Below are 22,467 nucleotides of genomic sequence, written 5' to 3'. Positions count from 1 at the left end.
ATGGGAGGAAAAAACTGCATTATTTTTACGTCCACAGCGTACGGCCTAAATGGCCAAAATGTGCTCTGCGTGCTTTGGTGTACATCAGGATCTAATAATTGTTTTTACAGTTTTAAATCTAATAGCTGTCATGTTATTAGGGCTGCCACGATTTGTCGACTAGTCACGATTACGTCGACTATCAAAATCGTCGACGACTGATTTAATAGTCGACGCGTCTTTTGAAGCTTTGTAAGATCACAAAAGACGCAGGAATAAGTGGCAGGATTTAAGAGTGTAATAACGGACTGAAACAGAAGATGGCAGCATTGCATGTACAAGGATGTCAGCTACCGTTAAACCCCGAAGAAGAAGAAGCAGCTGTGTCCCAGAATTCATAGCGCGGCCCAACGCAGTTTCCAACAATGGCGGCAGCTAGTTAGTTTTAATGTTACTCTTATTATTCTTTCTGGGTCACAAAATAAACGTTTAACATATTTTCAGGCGAGAATGTAGCTGTGTAAACCTCAAATATCTGCTCAGTTTATTAGGACACCACATATTTTCAAAAGCGCTCCGACGTTTTCGGAGACATCTGTTACCCACTAGCTCGTTAGCGAGCCGGGGGCTAGGCTCACTAGCGCTGTGAGAACACCGGACTCCCCGCAAATCGTTTTCAAACCCACCGCCATCTGTCGCTACTCAGGTTAAATATATATATGAGTCACTTAGATAACTTAAAATGTTATTGTTTGGCTTTTTTTTTTAGTATTTTATTTGTTCCTGAGTAAATCAGTTTGTCTGAGATTAAAGTTATAGTTTTTACACAGCTGAATAAACATCAAGCAGACAGCTGATTATCAGAAGTGTGAGATGCTCCAGAATATACTCCAGTGTCCTGTTATATTTTAGATAGCAAGGAGTTTATTAAACTTCACCGAAACAATCTGCAAATTTCATTAAAATTTAATAAACTATCATCTTGTCTTTATTTTTAGTTAGCACAGACCTTAAACACTTAAAGCTGTAAGCTAATGATAGTTATAAGAGCAGATGCTGCTGGTGCAATAAGCTGTAGTTTTACGTCCAATGGATGATGATCTGATTAGTCGACTAATCGCAAAAATAATCGGTGACTAGTCGACTATCAAAATAATCGTTTGTGGCAGCCCTACATGTTATTGATTCCCATGTTTACTTGAAATTCCCCCTTTGTTTTACTGTGCTTGATAAGAGTTCCCTTTGCACCCACAAATTTTGTCATCTCAGCAGAACTGTGTTTGGAAATACACTAAGCTATGATGCTGGATGGGGGCAAGTCAAAGAAAGCATAGTAAGCCATAGTAGTGGTGCGAAGGCTTGCCTAATGGAGTTGGTGTGTTATCATTAACACATCATCAAACACATAAGTGTTTGTTTTTTGTTATCTTAATCAGTAGTTACTTTATAGAGTGTGTTCATAGAATAGCATTGATTGAAACCTGACAGCTATTGAAGCTTGAACTTGTACGTGTGATATAAATCATAAATCTATAAAATAATCCTGTATGCTGATGTTTATTCTTGGTTATTTTTGTGTGGAGGTAAAAAGCATTAAACACTGGTGCATTTCTGAGGTGTTGCTTGCCTGATTTAATGAAAATACCTGTTTTTATAGAGACATCTGTTTGCACGCAACATAATGAATTAAGATGTGAAATGAGGTACAGCTGTGGTATCAACACTAAGAAACATCTCTGAAATCAGCTCGAAAATATGACATTGATACCGGTCTCGAAAGCTGTCTCCTTTATGGCCTCATAAACGAGCTCTTTTCCTCCAGTGTAACATCTCTCGTCTGTTAAGATGTTGCTGCTTAGTGAACAAATTCCTCCTCTAACTCTTGGTTTACAGGGAAGCTCCTTCTGGCCCATATGGGTCTGCTTTTACCGGCATTGCCTGTTGTATAACTGCAGCGTGCCTCATCCAAAGTCTGCTGGCTGCTGCTGGGATTTCTGTTAGATAACAGTATGGTATGAACAAGCAAAGGAATCGGAGATGCTTCTGAGTTGTTCTTCTAATGCACCACTGCAGGAGTTTTTTCTTGTGGTGGTCAGAACTGTTTCAGACCGCTGTATTGTGGACAGTGGAGGGAGGATCGGCACACCAAGCACCACCACTCTAGCGTAGCCTAATCGATAATGAACGTTCCCCAGCACAAGAAAGACATCAATTATTAATGAGCTGAATATCATGTTTTGCTTCAAGTGAAGACACTTGTTTTGTTTTTTGTTTTTAAATCACTGCTGATTTGCAGCGATCGGTGTGAGTAAGAGGAAAAGAAAGGAAAAAAATGTAAGAGTCGTGTTTGAATGCCACAGTTTGGTTTAAATATCTTTGTCAGTCCACATTCCTCTTAGATAACGTGTAGTAAGTCGGGAACAGGCAGGTTGGCCTTTTTCCTGCGTAGGAATAGGTTATCAGGCAGGAAGGCAGCGTGGAATGTGTTTCATGTACGTTGCATCATTGTGCAGTTCGTGGTGCCTTGTGCACTGCAGCGTTTTGTTTACCACAGTTACGGGGACAGGTGTTTGATCAGCATGCGTGTGCACATTTGTTCTGCATATGTTACGTATGTGTCAGCACAGACACGGGGGCAGTATGTGGGAAAAACTACGACATGTGGCGTAGCAGGTTCACACACTCTAACCATAGCTCTCTTCCTTCACTACTGAGCGGTCTGCAAAGAGGGATGTCTGGCTTGTGAGAGTGCCAGTGTGCTGAGTCGGCAGGAGGGGAACAATGGCTTCGCTGTGCTGCTTCTCTGTTTGGCCGCCTTCATGCAGCATTTCAGCGAGGGCCACCATCAGCTTTTGGCTCTGTGAGCCTTGTTGACCAGGCGTTTGCCTGGTGGTCAGTGACCCGTTGTGCCCACACTGCCTGCAGCTCGTCAGGCCTCTGAGGAGCTGCCCATTATCCGGCAGTAATTGGTGCCTGGGCTCTTGCTGATCAAAGGTGCCCAGCTGATTGTGGAGCCCTGGTAATTTTCCATCCTCTGAAGCTCTGCAGTCTTTGCCTACTTGCCTGTCCATGTCTCTCTCTGCTTGCTTGGCTGCTCCAACTCTGTCTGTGGACATGGAGGGAAAGGCTTGACGTCTGTCTCTGTTATTAATCCTGGTTTTCTCATATGACATGACAGTGGTGGGCTGTCCTTACCTTGCTTTTTCAAAAAAAAACCCCGGCTTACTTCCTTGTTAAATAGTTTGAGTGCTGAAACGTGTACAGCTCAGTTCCTCAAAATCAATTAATTTTGGAAAGTCAAGTTCAGGCCGTCAAGCAATAGTGCATCCATCAGCTGTGTGATTTGGCACAGCTTTCTTTAGTAACACCTACACCTCAGTCATGTGCCTTGCACAGTTTTACTTCATCTAAACTCGCTTCAACTGATTGCATTGGTCTTTTTTTTCTGCATTGATGGTTATGACATCATCTATTTTCTCTTTGGCTAGTGTAAAAAAAAAACACCAACAAAAACAAAAAACCCAGGATCTGTACAACCCTCATATTTACCCTTCAAATATGATTTATAATCATCAGATCCAAAATGGGGTCCAATCTAAAAATGTGAAATGGCTTTGGTCTCCAGTTTTTAGCTGCTTAAGAATGGCTTGTTTACCTGGGCACGTTGGCTGTGCAAATGGACACGGTGAAATCATTTCTTATGTTTGTTTTACAGGCTTATTCACAAGAGGTGTCCATTTTTGGGCAAAAGAAGGCACACAGTCCCAAATGGGTGCTGGTACTCAAAGTATACTATGGATTTAGTGTTTTGCCATTCCTGCATAATCATTAATCTCTCTGAAATAAAAGCAATCAGGATTTTTGAGTTAAGTTTTCGTTATCTAATTCTTACTGACTCTGCTTGAGTTCATAGTCCAGCCTTAAACTAACATAGCTATAAAACTGACCAAAACTGAAACCTTCCTTGTGCTTCCAAAGTTAGCAACCTGATTGGGAATCTAATTTAAGCACATGGCTAACACAGCACAGTTCCAGACTTTAGATAATACTGCTGAGTAACACAATATAGTCTTAAGTAGTAGAGTACACATTGAACAGTCAAAGTACAACCTGTTAGTGTCATATTCTAGAAATGAAGTTCTGCTCCACCCCTGTCTGAGCAAAAACCACAGCCATAAATGTGCTAGATAAATAGCTAGGCAGCACCAGCAGTCTGCCTTAATCTGTTACGTAATTTGGTATTCTACCGTCATCCTCAACTTGACAGATAGCCCAACCAGGATACAAAGAGTGGAGCTCAGATACGTGCAGAGAATTCCAAAAATAAGTGAGCAGCTCATACAGCTGCAGTAATTACTACAGCTGCATTTGCAGCCGTACTCAGAAGACCTGTTTGGTTGGCTTCCTGACGTCAGTACAGCCTGCCTTTCATCAGACTGTTTGATACCCTTTCCTTTGAAAGTCAGTTAAAGGTAGTTCATAGAACGACATCCTCGGAGACGTCAGTCTTTATTCTTAGTTTATCATCATTCAGTTTAAATCAACCAAACTGACGGGCAGGTTGAGGTAACTGTAAAATGGCTTGTCCCCGTGTATGTTACTTATTTGTTTTATCATGGATACGTGTGTTCCTGTGTGTCTTGGCCTGGTCAGAAGGGCAGTGTAGCGATTGTATGTCTGTTCACGCAGCAGGAAATTCCTCTTCCACTCCATCCTCTCATCACTCCTGCTGCTAAACAAATACTGCTCCTGACACACACAGACACTAAGTGCCACTGTCCTTCCGTTTACAAACAGCACTGTTGGGATAAACAGTTATATTATTGAGATGACCTTGACTCATTAGTTTTTTTGCATGTCTTTCTCTCTCGTGCCCCTCTCTTTTTCATTTATATTCTTCTCACACTGCCACTTCTTCTTTTTTTTTTTTTTTTTTTCTGTTTTTTTCTGCCTTTATCTTCGTCACTTGTGAGTGTGGCGCTCTCAGACTTCCTGTGGCCTTGTGTTTGGGCATGTCTAAGTGACACATGTTCAACACTCTATATGATGTATCGCAACGTGTCAAAGTGTGTGTATGTGTGTGTGAATGTCAAAAGCCAGCAGTGCAGTTTTGTAAGACCTGAAAGAATTGGTTTCCCCTTGCAGCCATTTCTAGATGATGATTGGTAGTGCAGTGAAGAGTGACAGGCTTTCATCACTCAGTGAACAAAATGAACACACATACTGACACCATTCCTAACTGTGAGGCTTTCAGCACCTCTCACACCAGGATTGCCAGCCTAAATGATCTTTGAACACTTAAATTAGACTGAAGAAACAACAAGGGTGCTTTTAATCTGGATTGTTTAAAGAGTTTTTATTTGCATTCTTTATGTATCTTGCATCCATATTACCTCAGAGCTTAGTTTTTATATAGGCCCACAGGCTTGGGCTCATTTGCATGCTGTGTAGTAACCTGATGCTACTGTTAAATGTTTCTGGTGGCTTCGTAATCACTGTTTACCAAGAGAGCGGATTGTAATGATGATGATGACGACAAAAATGACTAGCTTTTAGTCACCCCCAGCAATTGGAAGGCGATTCTAACAGGTTCTTTAAATGCTGCAGACAGCTCAATTTAACTTTCCCTTAGTGTGTTTGCACCACGCACAGGATAGACAAATCACCTTGTGAAGCTTAATTCCTCTTGGAATGGCCCACAAGCTCTTTTGAGGAACACGTTAATTGGCTCTGATCAAATCATAATTTTTTTGTTCTTTCTGGTCTTTCTTTTATGCCTGAATTGTCTTTCTTCTTTTGAATGTGTCCAAATAACAATTAGAACATTTAATCAATAAATGTTCGTGTTAACTGAGCATCCGCCTTCGGCTGTCAGGCCAGTTTCATTGCTGCAAGTGTGTTATCAAAGCTCCTTATAAGCAGCAGAGTCATTTGGCAGATGCAAGGCAGATCTATCCTCTGGGTTGCTTTAAGTGAAGGGAAAGGAGAGGGATGAGTGGACTACAAGGAAAATGAGAAGAGTGGGGCAGCTAACGAACTGTAACCATTTAGCAGTGTTTATATACTGCATAACCTGAAGTTGTTAGAGCAAACATGTGGCCAAGTAAGAAAAAAAGCAAAATGCTTCCTTGTTGGTTTTCCTCTTTGTCAACCTTCTTCTTCCTTTTTTTTTGCAAGGTAAAGTGACCGCAGTTACGCTGGGTTAAAAAAAAATAAATTAATGCGCCGCCGTTTCCCTATCTTGGTTGTGCAATTGAGCCCTCATTTTCCCAGGAGACTTTGTACCAACGAGTCGATGCAACTGCATAGTGAAAGCAAGGCTCAAAGGCTACTTTGCACCTTATATAATAGCCAAATATTTTGTGCCAAATAAATGGTGGATTAATGGAATCACTTGTCTCTTGTGTGATCTTCTCGACCTGTCCATGGGCTTCAACATCTGCTGATGCTAGTCTTGTTTCTGTTCCCTAGCCTTCGTAAGCTCCTTGCAGCAGCAGTCTCAGAGCTCCTCAAATCTTAGACACAGAAGGAGCACTACTGCCAGGTGTAGTCCAAGATGTTGGAGTTGTGGTTCCTTTGCAGGATGAGAAATTCCCTGGAGGCATGGTTTATTCTATTAATCCACGAAGGCCCAGGGCTAGGGCTTCAGAGTTGGTGAAATCCATTGTGTATTGCATAGCTGAGTTGAGATATACACTTTAGCGGGTGTTTATACTGCTACAAAATAACCTGGCCAAAGATTTCATTTAACTCTGTTTAACCTTTGACTCCTACTCTTTGTGTGTTTTGTGTTCCCGATCACTTCCTTGGGAGTTAAACTGCATGTTTGGCTGGTGATTAAGCTGAAAGCATTTTTGCAGTTAGAAACAGGGGGTTGGTAGCTGCCTGTGTGGGTCAGCAGTAATTACAGTGTTTCAAAAAAGACAAGAACTGTAGACTGTCACTTTCTTGATGCTTTTTAAATTAGGCGTGGTGGTGCTGATGTGCAGGAACAGCATCCTTGCCTAAAAGACATGGACTGTCTTTAACATGTTGCTTAACCATTAAAGATACCATATTTTATTTTAATTATTTGAATCACCAGCTCTGCATCAAGTGCTCAATGGTGCATCCCTGCTTTTTTTTTTTTTTTTTTTTTTTCTAAACTGCCCTGCTCTGCATGCTAACTGGCTCACACTGGGACTCTCCTGTTTAACTTGACAGAAACAGTGTGTCTGTCTGTGCTGGATCTGATGCGACACAGTCCACGCCGTTTTTCTTGGCAAAACAGCATGTCAGTTTGTGGTTAAGCTTCTATTGACCCTGACAACACTCTAACATGACATTTTCTGTGGCCTTTTATAAAGTGTATGTTGACACACACAGGGCTTCAACAAGTCACTAATCCACATAGATCCTGGGAGCACAGCTTGCAGTAACTTCACAAAGTCAAAAGAAGAATACCAATCAGAAATATAAGCTATCACTTTTTGGTCAGCAGGTGTTGTGGTGGGTTAGAAAGACGACAAACTGCAATCTGAGATTAGCATTCTTCTTCTGTTCTTCTGAGCCTCCAAATAAATGTGCTACTGCTTGCTTTTATTTGTTGTGAGTTGACCATAAGTAGGATTAATAGATCACGTATTAACTGGTCTCTGGAAGTCAGGTGAATGAGTAACATTCATGGCTGTGTGTCCTTATTGTCAGCACTGTCCTCATGAAGAGTACCCAACGTGTGCACTTTGGCCTGGTTTCTTCATCTTGGTAAAACCCTACTAATGGCACTTTACTTATCTCAAGAATACCCAAACTTAATAATAGTGCCATTTTGGCTCTGGGGCCTTGAGAAGCTGTGGTCGTCCGTCTAACTTGCGAGAGTGTGTTTTCATGAGCATTGTGCGTATCTGCGTCAGAGTGTATCCTCTTGTACTCGCTCGCTCGCTCTCTGAAGTGCTGCTATAGCATGTGCACGTAATGCGTGTGATGTCAAGGGGAAAAAGTAAACACGGTTTCCATGAGTAGCTTTTTTGCTCAGAGGTTTACTCAAAGTTTCCCCAGAAGAGTTCACTTCCAGAGTCAGGGAGAATGTATTGCAGTTAGCTCTGAGTATTCGGGAGGAGGTTAAGCTTCTGTGCCACAGTTTACACAACACTCATGTGCTCCCAACAAAGGAAGGCTATCGTGATTCTTCTCAATTGCAGAGAGAGAAAGCCGTGGCTTCCAAGCACACATACAAACAGCCGCTTTGTTAACTCACAGCTGCTTCATAAAGACATTGCTCCATTGCTGCCACATGAGTTAATGGCTATTGAGTTTGGAGCAGTTATAAAGTCCAGGGCCAGGATTAATGAAGTTGGGCCACTCAGAACACTACATCAAACTCTTCCTTGCAGGGGTTTGAATCAGCAACCCATGCCCAGCACATCACTGCAACGTTTCCAGAACGATTCTTTTAACCTCCTAGGACCTGACGTCCACATGTGGACATCACATTTTGGGTTATTTAGACCAAAATACTCTCCTCTGGTAAGAATTTTTGAAAAACTGTGACTAAATGTTTTTTTTTTTTTTTTTTGCAAATGCAAGTGATATAAATCTTAGGAGTGCCTGCTTGATGACCTGTGTGGCCTTGTGGTGGAAACCAGGCCAGATCCTGGCTATCGATTCAGTCTGTGAATCATTGCAGGGGCATGTTTGAGGGGAGAAGATACCGTGACAGTGATTTGCCACTCCCCAGTGAAAGGGGACTGCCTTGGCTTTTTAAATGTGGCTTCAGTTGTTGCTCAAAGTGATGTGTGGCTTTCTGTGTCGAAGGGTTGGCTGGCTGGTGAACTTGCTGTTGTCGAGCTCCCCCGATGCTCCTAGGTACATAGACGCATATATCTATATATACCATGGCCACATGGAAAAAGCCAGTTGCAGAGTTTGTGATGTACACACACACTGTTAGAAGTTGCTGGAGAAAAGAGCAACATAATATCCCCTGCGCAGCAGTCTGGACTCCTTTTCTTTCCCTTTCTCAACCCTAACCCCTTTACTTGCATGCACTCAGGAAAGAAGGGTCATCGTGTCTAGCTGGGGGCAGGGAACAGATTGAAGGACTTCGAAATGATTCAGTGGCAGATAGGCGACAGGGAGTACAGCACAAACAGTAGCCAGCAACCCTATTCCCATCATTTCCTTCCTATGTTGCGTACCACCCATTTATACTTTGTCCTATTGATGTCTCTCTTTTATGAAGTTGGCTCACTCTGAGCATCTTGAATATCCCCAAATAGATGTTTTACCAAAATAAAATTGCTGACCCAATTTCTTGCTGACATTCTGGAATAATTTAATTTTGTTTCCTCTCCAAGTAGTAATACCAGCTGCATTTGCCAACTACTTCTCTGCATCCGTCTTTTCATCACTTTATGTCAGGGGATCACTTCCGACACATGCCATACCTGACAGGTGAATGACGCAGAGTGTACAGACATTAATATTCAAGAGCGGCATGCTGAAGAGCAGCTGGCAGTGGGTTACACTTGTTTGCAAACATTCTCTCGTTCCACCAGCTCGATCATGCTGTAGCTATTTTTCGTAGTAGTTATATCATGTTGAGCTTGTTGATATAAGTTAGGAAAATCTTACTCAGAAGATGATGGAGCATTTGGTAAAAGGTGTACTTCATTCTAAAGGTTTATAAAAATAAATGTACCACTTTAATACATTTGTAATTGTTTTGTGTATGTATACATTAGCAAACAAAATACAGAAATGTTTTAATTTAAACATTATGGTTCTCTAGTAGAAAAAGTGGATTGAGCTTCTGCTTCAAGTGGAGGAGTTTAAGTGGAGTCTTATTAATGAGTGGGGGGAGAGTGGAAAGTTTGACAGATGGATTGACAGGGATATGGTTGGTTGGTTGAGGTAAAGAGAGTTAAATGTGAATGGAATGCCATCGATTTACTGGGCATTCTCTAATCCTACCCTCAAAAATGGCCTGTGGGCAGTGGCCAAATGAATAAGATCATGGATACAAGCTTCCTCTTGTATCCTCTGAAGTTTGGCTGGGATCCCCCTAAGAAATTGCGTGAGAAGCTCAGTAATTTGGGACGGACTCTCAGAGTAAAGCTGCTACTACTCTCACATGGAAAAGAGCCAGTTGAGATGGTTTGGGCCTCTGACTACGATGCCTCCTGAGTGTGTCTTATTCCAACTAGGAGGAAACCCTGGTGCAGATCCACGACATACTAAAGATAAAGCTTCTCAGCATGCTTGGAAACTACTTGATATATCCATGAAGAAATTGGTGCTTAGATCTTCTTCCACACTTGAACAATTGGAAGAAGATGGATGGATGGGTGGGTGAAACAACAACACTGCCAGGATAGATTGCTAGAAAACTTATTTGGTAGTATTTTTATTTATCTTGATCATTAAAACCCTTTTCCAGTAGTACCTACTTGGGTTGACTCACCACGGATTGCCACGGCATAAGATAAAATAAACCTTTATTAGTCCCACACATGGGAAATGTTTTGGTCGTGGCAGAAAGTGGACAGTACAAGTTAAGAGGATTAAACATTAAGAAAAAAAAAAACAATAGAATAGAATCAGATAAAAATAGAATAAGCATTTATAAATATAAGTAAATGAAGGCGGTTTTCAACTGTCATTGAAGACGCAATTCTTAATTTCAAGTGTGAGTTGGCTGAAATAGGCCAGCAAGAACAGCATTCTAGTGCAATATTGTATCCAGTAACACAGCATAAGTCAGGACACTACCTAAGCACAAAAGTAGCCTAGGTAGTGTTTTTATTAATTAATTAATTTATTGTATTCCCTTGAGAATTTTAAGTTAATGTACAAAATAATGCTTCATGCTTTAGTTTAACAAAAACTAACGGAACTTTAACCTGCTTTTCCATCATGTTGTCACATCAGTAATTTTTATCTGCCGTTTGCTCTCTTTCATATGGAGTATAGCTAGCGAGTGCTCCAGCAGCAAGTAATTTGTTTACATTTGGGTTGCACGTCATCAGCTGCTGGTATTTCCATAGTCTGGTTGTGCTTGATGGTATGTGTTGTTTTTTTTTGCCTCAAGTGCTGAAACAAGTGTGTAGTTTCCATCTTTATCTGTAGCTTTTTATGCATGTTTTGTGATCTATTGTGTGAATTAGTGAGGGGTTTTTTTGGGTGGGGAGGTGGGGGGGATTGTTTGTTTGTTTTGTTTATTTTGCTTAGTTTTTGAGATTTTCCAATTAGCTCCATTTTGGGTACTCATTTGTCGCCAGGCATGTTGCTCTTACTGCCCAATCTTGTCTTGTTATTGCACGCACTATGCAGTTAGGTCATGATATGACATTTTTATATCACATAAAAAATTTGTATCAGTGCTATCACAAATTATATGTTGTGGCACAGCACCATGAATAGACACCATTCAGGTCATGCTTTACTCCGACTGGCTGTCTGTAATACTTTAATTGAATTTGTACAGTTGCATGTGACCCAGAATATCACATTTAGGGGTTAGCATTAATGAAGCTGCAGCTTAATTCCTCTTCACACACAGTTTCTCTTAACTGAATGTTGTATGTCAGTAACAGCCCTGTTGCATGTCTGTTGTGAAGTTTTGGTCAGTCTCATGTTTATTGTGTAGTTATTTGTATGTAATTACTGAGAGATTAGCTGACTTATCACCATAATTTTAGCTCCTTTTAGGCACATACTCCATTAATCTGAATGAGCAACCAGGACATTTTTTTTCATGGCACTGCTGTTATAATGGACCAGGTGACGTTTATGAATTAATTTTAACACAGTAAAGGTCTGAGTTGCATGCAGATTTTTATTCTTAGTGCCCTAAGGAAATAAACAAAACACACACACACACACACACACACACACACACACACACACACACACACACACACACACACACACAAACCCAGGCATCAGCAGACTTCGATAGACTGGTGCAGAGCTTTTTGCCAACATGAACAGAGACTTTAACGAGTGAGAGGCTGCTCTCTGTTCATAGCAGAAGAATGATGAGGACAGGCTTTGCAGAGAAGCACAGAACAGCTTCTTTTTGACCCAGATATTTCATTGTACTCTGTCCACAGCATCACCAAACACGGATGAGACATCATCCAAGTTGGTTTAGCCTAGCACCCTCCCCCCGCAAAAAACAAAACAAAACAAAAACAATGGCAAAAACTACATTTTCCAATCTTGGTCTGACTGGTTGTCTTTTACTGTTATGTACATATAGCTCGCCTCTCGTTTTTCTTTTTCTTTTTTCTTTTTTTTGCCCCCACCTTTTTTATATAAGCATGCCAAGCCACAAACTGGGGCTGGAAAATTGGATTACCACGGTAACAGCATTTTTAAAATTCTCTATTCATATGGCCGTCTTGGAGGGAAGGAGAACAGAGGCACTATCACCTCAAGTTGGCTGGCGCCCTGATAACATGGCTCAGTAGATATGCTTTAAAGGCATGTTTTGCATTATCTATAGCTGGTCTTATTGAAATTAGTATATAATGTGTTATTGTTTGTCCCCAAACTATGAAGTAACTGAACACACAGCGTGGAACTCCCTGAACTGAGTATAAAATGGGATGAAGAGTATCAGCTGGCAGAGTGGTGGAGCAAGTTAAGAAAGGAGACAATGGGGCCTTTTTGTCTTGAATTGCTGCCTGTTCTCTCTCTTTCCTTTTCTCTTGGTCTTACACTTTTCCCCTCCTAGCCTCTTCCTCCCTCCCTGCCCCTATCTGTTCTTTGAAACCCAACTGCTGTACTCATCCCTAGGATCCTTCTGCGAGGATTAATCAGTTTTCCATTCCTGGAGAGATTATTCAAATACTGTTACATCCACAGCCAACAGCAGTACTCCCTCCCTCCTTGTGCTGTGCACCACCAGGCTGAGGGGGGAAAAGTACTGTTCATTCTTTCTGCTTTCCTCTGTTTTTGTAGCTTTGCTTATTGTTTGTGCCTCTGTTTGGCCACCATGTCTTGGTCTCTTTACATTTTACCAACATTGTTTACCTTATAATTTTCTGTGCGTGCCTGTGTCTGTAATTGTCCATTGAGCATGTTGGTGACATTGCATGTGAGAGTCTTTGGGAGAGCTCTGCAATTTTTATTTTTTTTTATTTTTTTTTATTATTTCATGTTACTGTGTATATGAATGCAGAGAGAGTATAAATGGTCCTTGTGTAATTGTCCTCATTAGTGCTTCTAGGAGTACAGCCAGAGGGCCTCACAGCAATAGGCTGCAAGAGCTATGACAGCTCCAGCGGGATTCAGATCCTGCTTTCCTAAACCAAAGCCCTTACCTCACTACATAACTTTTTGGCTCTGGGGTGCCCCTCATGCCTTTTTATGCCCTCTGTTGTTTTAAAAAAGTATCGTTTTATTTATTAACAGGGCTCTAGAGTGCGACCAATTTGGTCGCAAATGCGACCAAATTTTTCAGTGGTGCGACTAAAAAATAAAAAATAAAAAATAAAAAATTTGGTTGCACCTGTGCGACCAACTGTTCGGGTAGCCAAAAAACAAACAAACTGCAACCTTCCCTGTGGTCAACTACAGACACACATTTTGCCCCTATCGTGGACTAAACCAATCAGAGATAGTAAGGGGCGGGACCTCTCTGATTGGCCGTGGTCCAGTTGAAAGTGCAGGTGGAAGTGGGAGGTGAATAAAGCGATATTATTCATTAAATCCTGAATCGACTTTTAAATATAACTGTGTTTTGCCAGAAATGCCAGATTCTCAGATTAAAGCTTACAAAACCATTTCAACAACAACCAAACAGCAAATGAGAGCAGGTACACGGATTCCACACAAAGACGTAAACACAGAGCCGACGCATCAGAATCAACTTTGTCTTTCTCGGCTTTCTCACCTGACGGCCCGTAGACGGACACGCTGTCGGAGCTTAGCGATCCTGATGCGTCCGGTCCGCGCTGTGTTTACGTCTTTTTGCGCTGATTCTGAGCTGCAGGTTTTGTCTCTCCAACCAAAATTCACCGAGCCAGCAGCAAAAGAAGCAGCAAACTGCGCTTCACATTTGATCAATGTCATCATGAATTTTGCTGTTTTGCTTCCACGACTATTAAAAACACACTTCATGCACAGCTAGCTCTCTCTCTATCTCTCTCTGTACTTCAAGAACAGTTTCCCGTCTCCAATCTCTGTTTTCTGTATTATTATTACCCACCAGTCTACCGTTGTTTACAGCGCTGTCAGCTGCTGTCTTTCACTTAAATGACTTCGGACAAGAAAGCCTATTTTTTCTGTTGTTCAATACTGAAGAAATTTAAACTTTATATGCAGAACATTGTAGAATATTTTTAAGGTTATCTGCTATAAAAAGCCAGACCAGGAAAATCTCCTTCATGTTTTTCTGTGTTTTATTCTCAGTTACTTTCACACAAAGGCATCTGCTGTGATGTTCACAATTCTGATGAAGTCAGTACTGATAAATGATCAGAATTATAATATTTTTGACTGTCTGAGGCTAAGCTGAATCGAATCGGGACTTTGAAAACCGGAATCGAATGGATTATAGAAATCAGTGATGATACCCAGCCCTAGTGAGCAGCCTAGGCACGACAGAAGTGGATGTAGCTGTAATAGGAAAAGAACTATTGCTAACTTTTCTGTTAAGTTAAGGCCTGATCCTTCTGAAATTCATAGCCAGTGCTCTGACATGGTGTCATCAATCTTTGAATGCTGAAAAAGCACAGTATATCCAGAAAAACACATTATATTATATAAATTATTATAAAATTTGTGTGCGCCTAACTTTTGTGCCGGTACGCCTAACTTTTTAAAGTTCGCCGTACCTGTACGCCCATGGCAAAAAGTTAGTCTAGAGCCCTGATTAAGGTCTAACAATGGGTGCAAAGTATATAATTGCTGTCAAGGAGCACAGTTATATTTTTACTCCTTACAGTTTGCATCTGTTGTGCAGCTTTCGTTGTTAGAATAAAATTATACCATTACTTGCAGGCTTGTTTTCCTGGTAGCACTGTCCCTGTGTAAGTAGCCAAGCATGTGTTGTGCAGCTGCAATGAAAAGGTTTATATAAATGCTAGGCACTCAGAATGGAAATGCATTTCTCCAAAGACTATAAGTTCATTAACACAGAGCAGAAACAAGGTTTTTTGTCGTCACATTACAAGTGTGAAAACAGCACTCTGATTTTTGCTTTGACTTTGTCGAAGTGCAAGCAACAACAAGTTGCTTTTGTCCTTTTTTAAATATAATTGTCGCTGTTAATGTTCATAAACTGTGATGTTATTGTCAGTGTTAGAAGCCATGTTGGATTAGTGCAGCTTTGCTTTTGTTCTTTGAGGTCATAAAGTTTCTTTGATTATATATAGTTCTTTGATATAGTGAAAAAAACTGCTTGAGAAGTCTTACTGCTGCACTGAAGAAAAGTTATCTCCACCTTCACCCTGCACTTTCTTCCCTTGCTTAATCATTTCCTTCCCAATTATTTCCCCTTCCTGTCTAAACTTATCACTCTGTCTTTGTCTCCTACCTTCCGTAAGTCTGTCCCTTCGTCTTTCTGGCTTGTGGCCAGTCGTAGGGCTGAACATATTGCGTTGCTCATTGTAGCAGGCAAACACAGATTTTCACATCATTGCTCAATATCTGGTTTCTCTGGTTTGCACTGCTTGGCCTTCACGCTCGCCTTTCTGCCATTTAACGCACACAATGCATTTATCTAATGCCAGCGGTAATGCAAATTTCACCGGTGATTACTTGGTTTACACCCTTTGCAGCTTTAGTTGTGTGCACAAGGCTGTGATGTGTTTATGTTGCTGAAATGTAAATGCTGTTGATTTATTGTTTTGGATCAGTTTGGAAATTGTTATTTGTTGCAGTTAATGTAAATTATTTGGAAGTTCTATATGAAGCTGGAATTTTTCTTGTCTTCGTTGAATTGGAAGTTTTTCATTAGGCCAGGGAAATGGTCTTTGTGAATAAAGCGCGCGATTTATTGTGGCCAAAAAGTATTATGATTTAAACATGTTGTACTGGAGAGGAGCTGTGTGATGTATTTTGATAAACCTACCTGCACCTTGCTGTGGGTTTATTTTTTTATTTTTTTTATTTTTTTTTTTAGTTCACTGGCAAATCCTGCTTCTTTGGCACAGTTCGAAGGTGACATAAAGGGTCAACGCACAAACAACATTAGTAGGAGCTCCAAATTGGATTAATAGCAGCCAGCAATAACATGTTATTAGGGAAGGTCACATTTTTCTTAATACTGCTTGTTTCTAACATGCTGAACAAACATTTGCACATTCATGCAAATGGTTACACATGTTGTACACTCCTAAAGTGCCTATGCTTGGCTAAGCACCAGCACATACATACATTCACTCACACTCACACACATAGCGAGCGTATGCTTTTTCCCACGCACATGAATATATGTGCATTGACTTAGACTCCTGGACTGTAGGCCCTGCCGTTTACAGTACAAAGCGTGTGGGTTGTAAGCTGGCATGAAGCATTGAGCGATTTAGAGGTTGAGTTTGAGCAAGGTGCTGTGAGATGAGGCAAAAATTACGGAGGCATTAGTAGGCAAACATTTGACTGAGACAAAAAAATGATTTCAAAGCGTAGATTCCAGCTCAGCCTAAAGTGTGTTTCAAATATGCATTTATCTTTTAATAAAGGTATCTAAAGATGCACACTTACATAAAGCCTTTATCTATTTTTTTGAGTAACTGATAAAAGAATCCATCAATGAATCTGCACCTTGAACTATAACAAAAATAATAGTTGCTGTAAACACAACATAGATGTCAACCTTTTAAAGTTGATCGGTGAACACACACCACTTAGGTCTAACAGAAGAGGTAGACGTAAACATATAGGTGCGAAAACACGGGGATTCCCTTGTGGTAAACACCCTTTCCACTGAGCCATTCAGTCAACCTCAAACAGAGCAAGACATGTGTTAATTTTCTGTTTTGTTTCAGACCAACCAGCTTTGCACACAATAACAGTGAGCAAAAAAAAGCTCAAAATAGCATTTGGATAATTCCGCGTGAAAGCGTGATAGAAAAGGTCATAGTCAAGGTTCTCTCGTTGGGACTTACGAAAAGATTTGTTGTATTTCTCTTTCTTTGATTAAATTGTGTTTTTAGGACAGGGCAGGACAAAAAGAATGTTTGGCGCACTGAACTTGACCTAATTCTAGTAGTTGTTATTTACAGAAAATGTGCTTTACAAGTTTGAAAAACCTGTGGAACTGGTAGAGGAGCAAAGCTGCATGTTTTCTATATAAAGTGAAAAAAACAAAAAAAAAGTCCCCGCTTGGCACGAATCTGTTTTTAAAAAACCCACCCGCCAAAAATATAACATTGTTGACACATCTCAAAGATGTGTTTAAGTCATCATCGCTGGACGATGTTCTGTGTCTACTGAAAATATGACAAATTAATTCAAGGTGAGAACATTTTTCTCAAAATGTGCGCCTGGTGTGTGTGCACACAAATGTGTTTTCCCTCCTCTTCACTCTGCAGGCTAGAAGCATGCAGCCTGTCAGCGGCACTGCAGTGAGCCCAAACATGATATGACCTAAATAAACGAGTGCGTGAGGAGAGAGCGGGAGCGAGCGATGAAGCAATATTTTTTTTCTAGTAGCTCAAGTCATCTTGTTTTCAAACACTCCAGTCTTCTGCAGGGTACAACTCATGTGTCTGTGCACAGTTAATGCGGACATATGCACTAGGTTGTGACTGAGTGTTGTTAGTATCTCAGCACTTGCTGAAGTATTTGGCTTAAACACTTCTGCTTGGTTTCTACATTGTTTCTGTCAGATTTTCCAGCATGTGATATTGCAGTAAACAGTTTCCATTACAGATTATAATCTGAACCTTACTTAAATTTGGCTACACTCAGACTGATTTGATCCACTGATTAGCTCTGAAATTGGCGAAAAGAAAACGTAGCTGGCCTGTAAGCTGTGCAACAGATTAACTTTCTGATGTATCTTTTGTTTTGTGGAGAAATGCTACTGCATGACATTTTTAGAGTCAGTGGTCAACTCCAATGTCCTGCTCTGGTGACATTAGTTAAGTCTGATGTGTTTATCTGTGCTTCTGTGACCTGGTCAAGGCTGAAAGCTTTATTGTGTCCTGCCCGTAGCGCCGGAGCCTAGCACAGACAGATAAGTGAGCCTCACCTCAAACACACTTTACACTCTCAGTACAGGTTTCATTATGCAAAGAAACATCTAAGGTCCTCTGTGTGTGTATACATGTGTGGGTTAAGTAGGTGTGTTCATGTGAGAGTGTGTGTTTGCTGCTATGTTGCTGCTTGTCCTTGTGTCTTGTGTGTATGCGGACAGTCCGATCTAGTGGATTAAAGACCTTTAATCCCAGTAGATCCTCATCAGCTCAGAAGTTAGCGGGTACAACTTGTTAGTCAAGGAGTTTGCTTTGGTCACGTGTTAAAAGTCGGAGCTGCATGGCTGAATGACTTCTGGTCCCCAGTTATGACTCACTCCAGGAGACGTGAGCCGGGCTTTCGATGATGGATGCACCTTTCATTTCTAGTTTGGATCAGCAACTCTTAATTGGGTCTTTGCTTTTTTTTGTGCCTCCTAATCCTCTCTCAGTGCCAAGAGGACATACATGTGCTCTTAGCCCAATTAATTGTACTGTGTTGTTTTGGGTTCTTTTTAAAATTCAAGATAATTTTAGAGTTTGAACCTACACTAAGGTCAAACTTCAGATTTGTAAGATTTTAAGGAAAAATACAAACCTGGGTTATATTTTCAACAACTCCATGTATTAGGTTATTTATAAATAATACTCATTTAGTATACTAATAATTTAGAATAATAGCACTAATAACACTAGTTTAATAACTGCTTAGATCTGAGAGTGCAACAAGATCCCTAAAGGACCTGAAACATGTAGAGTTGGCCAAATGTTTGAATGATTGTTGAGAACTATATTTAGAAGTTAAACCAGTATTGAGGGCAACTTGCAGTGTGAAGGGTAGTTCAAACTTGAATGAGGAAGTGGGTTTAATGATTCGAATTTTATAGCCAGGCTTGGGGTCTCAAGTTAATTATTATCCTCCATATGAAAACTTGATTTTTAAGCTTTGTATTTGTAGTTATCAGCAAGTCTCACACGTCTCCTGAGCTGTCTCAGCCCATTCGTCTTTGGCGAATCTGTCAAACTTCTCCAGCTTTGATGGTCTTCTGACATGGACCTCAGTGTTCAGTTCACCCCATAGATTTTTTTTTTTTCTTTTTAATGGGATGTCATGTTGGAAGACAAAGACCCACACCCAGTTTTGCTGCTGAAGCTGAATGCTTGAGGTTTCCTTCCGCAGAGGTGTTTTTTTTTTTCTTTTCTTTCTGTTCTCAAACTGATCTCCCTGTTGGAGCTCAGTCTGGGGGGAGTTCTTTTTTCTCCTCGTCTTTCCTGATGTTGTGTATTTTCCATTGTTCAGTTCCGGGTCGCTGCTTGGGTGGCTGACCGGCCAGCTACCTAGCCTGACCTGTCTCCCCAGTGTGATGTTTGTGTATTGTATGTACGGTCGGCAAGGTCAGTCTCTCAATTGCCCCTCGGGGATAAATAAAGTCTTCTGAATCTGAATCTGAAATCCTAGCGCATAACATACCGACAATTTGTCACGTCCCGAGGTGTCCCATGGGAACGCGAAAAGTAACCTTACGCGTTCCTGTGATACAGGCCGGATTGTGGATGAAATCCAAAAGAATGATGCTCCTGGTGGTCACGGACGTTCCAGTTGTGTATTCCAGCCATACCCCTAACTTTAATCCTAACCGTAACCTAATCCTTAACCTTACCGACAACCTTAATGGTGTTCGATAGTGTTTTCTAAAGCGATTAAAGTAAAATAAATGTACATGTGCGAATTGAGTCCAAATGGTTCTCATGTTTCCTTCCTTTTGGTGGCCGAAAGCATAACATACCAACGACTTGTCACATAACGTAATATGTTATGCTTTGGAGAACGTGTTGCATATCCATCTTCCTTCATGATTCTTTCCACCTTGATGAGATTCCAGACGGACCGAAGCATCCCCACAGCATTAGACTCCCACCACCGTGTTTCACTGTGGGGGACGGTGTTTTTTAGGTTGTACGCCTCTCACTTCTCTGTCCAAACATAAAGAGCGTCTCCATGACAACAGAGCTCTAGTTTTGTCTCCTCTGATCAAAGGATGCTCTTTCAATATGCATAATCTTTCTCAAGGTTCTCCTCGGTGTACTTCAGTCTGGCTTGAAGGCGTCTGTTCTGCAGAGTTTTTCTTGGTCTGTAACCTCTGAGTTCATTCCTGTGTAGGGTTCTAGTGACAGCCTCCTTTGAAGCTACAGTTCTTGACTTGCTTTTCACTCATGTCTTGGCAGTTGTTCTGGGGTCTATAGAGTCTTTCAAATCTTTCTCTTCCTACCTCTGCTGGGCTTGTTATGTACTATGTGGCTCTATTTCAATTTCTTGGTGATACAAATTATATATACAAAGTAGTCTCAAAACCTGAACTTTCCATCTCCTGCTTTGTGAGCATGAATTCTTTTTCTGAAGTCTAAACTGATTTCTTTTTTTCTTTCTTTCTTTTCTTTTCTTTTTTCTTTTTTTGCCATGACGATTTTTCAAATTGCATTTGTGTAAATTGAAAGATAACCCTAAGTTTTAACTTGATATTACAAGCTTTAAGCATAAAAAAGTTATACCACATCATTACACAGCAGCGGTTTCTGCTGTGATTCATAAAAAAGTCATTTTTTTCAGGGGGCTAATGATATTGACCCTGGTAACGTTTGTTTTTCTGAAATAAAAGAAATGGAATAGAAGTAATTTATTGTTTTTAAAACTCTAAAGCTCTGTTAAAAACAATTGACAATAACTTTGTATTTCATAGGTGGGCTAGTACATTTGTCTTCATGTGTATACAATGTGTTAAACACTACTCTTTTACTTATTATACAGATTACTGCAGAACTTAATGTAATGTGACGTTTTTTGCTGATTAACTGGCAAATGTTTTATTTCAAGACTATTTATACCTGACCTGGTAATAAGTTTACTTCTGACCTTTACTGGGGACTTGAGTTTGTTTTCTGCCTGAATGATCACCTGACCACCGTGTTACATCTATTTTTGCTCAGTTTACGTTAATAAGTACAGGGTGGCAATAAAGCCATGTTCTAGCAAACTTTAGCTTTGTAAAATATTACATTGCAGTGTAATTCAAAGTGATCTAGAGGTTGAAAAGATTTGTTTTACTAAATTCCCCCCAGAGAGGCCTCAGTGCAGTGTTTGAGATATTAATGGAAAATGTCAGACCATCTAAATTAAAAATGTGCAAACACTGTCTGTTAAATTGTGGTAAAAAAAAAAAAAGGCTCTGAATAAAAGGAACACTGCTCCCTTTTATTTTCACTGCCTTGACTCCCAACACTGCAAAGTCTCAGCCTCTTTTGTTTCTCCTGGTGAGTCAGAGACACAGCAGCTTACTGTGTTTTGCACTGATGTCAGAGTTTAAAGGATTCCTATTTACAGGCATCAAAACAAGACTGCTGAAAGTGTTATTCTGCTGCTGTGGGTTTGCGTGATCGCCTGCTTTTTGGACCATTATCTATAATTTCACTGTAGAAAAACACTAAGCTTAACCTGAGTTAGATGAATCTCCAGCTTTTTAGTGCTGCACCTTCTTTATTTCACTGCTGCTGCTGACAGCTCAGTTTTCACTGTAAGATTATTAAAAATGTCTCTCCAATTACAGGGAGCTCAGCGATGAATAAGCTACGGCAGAGCTTCCGCCGGAAGAAAGACGTTTACGTGCCGGAGTCGAGTCGGCCGCACCAGTGGCAGACAGACGAAGAGGCAGTCCGCACCGGCAAATGCAGCTTTGCAGTCAAGGTGACTCTCCCTCACACACACACACCTGCGTACACCCCACTTCAGACACAGAAACGGAGTGCAGGGCTGACCTCACTTTGATGCATTCTTACCTTTGCGAAACTTCTTCATACCACCTTCCTCCCCAAGGACACGGCTTGTGATTAATCATAACCATTCAGAGAGTTTGAGCACAGTTTTTATCTAGGTTGCGGGATTATCTGCTGTAGTCTAACAAACCTGTGGGATGTGTGTGCACAATTACTTTGTGTTTTAGGAGTATCAGAACCCCTTGAATCCCCAGTAAAAATATGTGGAATTGAAAGAAATGTTTCATTACTGGCAAGATAAGTCGGGGACATGGTGAAATGGCAGTCAGCCCTGCTGTGCAGCAGTTGATGAAGTGGCGATCTCACCTTATTTTGGCAACAAAACCCTCCTACTTTTGCAAACAGAAGTGTGACGGTACACTTCCTCCCATCACATGGGCTCAAATCCTCCTCTTACTCGGGATAAAAGGGAACTGAAGACTTCAGAGTCATGAAAGGGAACGTTTACCTCAGAATTTCTAAGCTTGGCGGCTGTTCAGTGGATGTAAATTGT

At 40.8% G+C, this 22,467-nt stretch overlaps 1 protein-coding gene across 6 annotated transcripts in view; it reads left to right on the top strand.

The window, feature by feature from the left end:
* The window catches only part of numb (NUMB endocytic adaptor protein), a 43,394-nt gene that overhangs the window by 5,576 nt on the left and 15,351 nt on the right, over window positions 1-22,467 (top strand). For all 6 annotated transcript variants that reach the window (XM_026151232.2, XM_026151234.2, XM_026151231.2 and 3 more), the window contains exon 2: window positions 21,749-21,885. In XM_026151232.2, the coding sequence (XP_026007017.2) occupies window positions 21,760-21,885 (126 nt within the window). In that variant the 5' untranslated portion in view covers window positions 21,749-21,759. The remainder of the gene's footprint in view (window positions 1-21,748; window positions 21,886-22,467) is intronic.

The sequence above is a fragment of the Astatotilapia calliptera genome, chromosome 19 (assembly GCF_964374335.1).
Source record: "Astatotilapia calliptera chromosome 19, fAstCal68.1, whole genome shotgun sequence".
Classification (NCBI taxonomy): Eukaryota; Metazoa; Chordata; class Actinopteri; order Cichliformes; family Cichlidae; genus Astatotilapia; species Astatotilapia calliptera.
The sequence above is the reverse complement of the archived record's forward strand: the minus strand, read 5'-3'. Positions and strand labels throughout refer to the sequence as shown.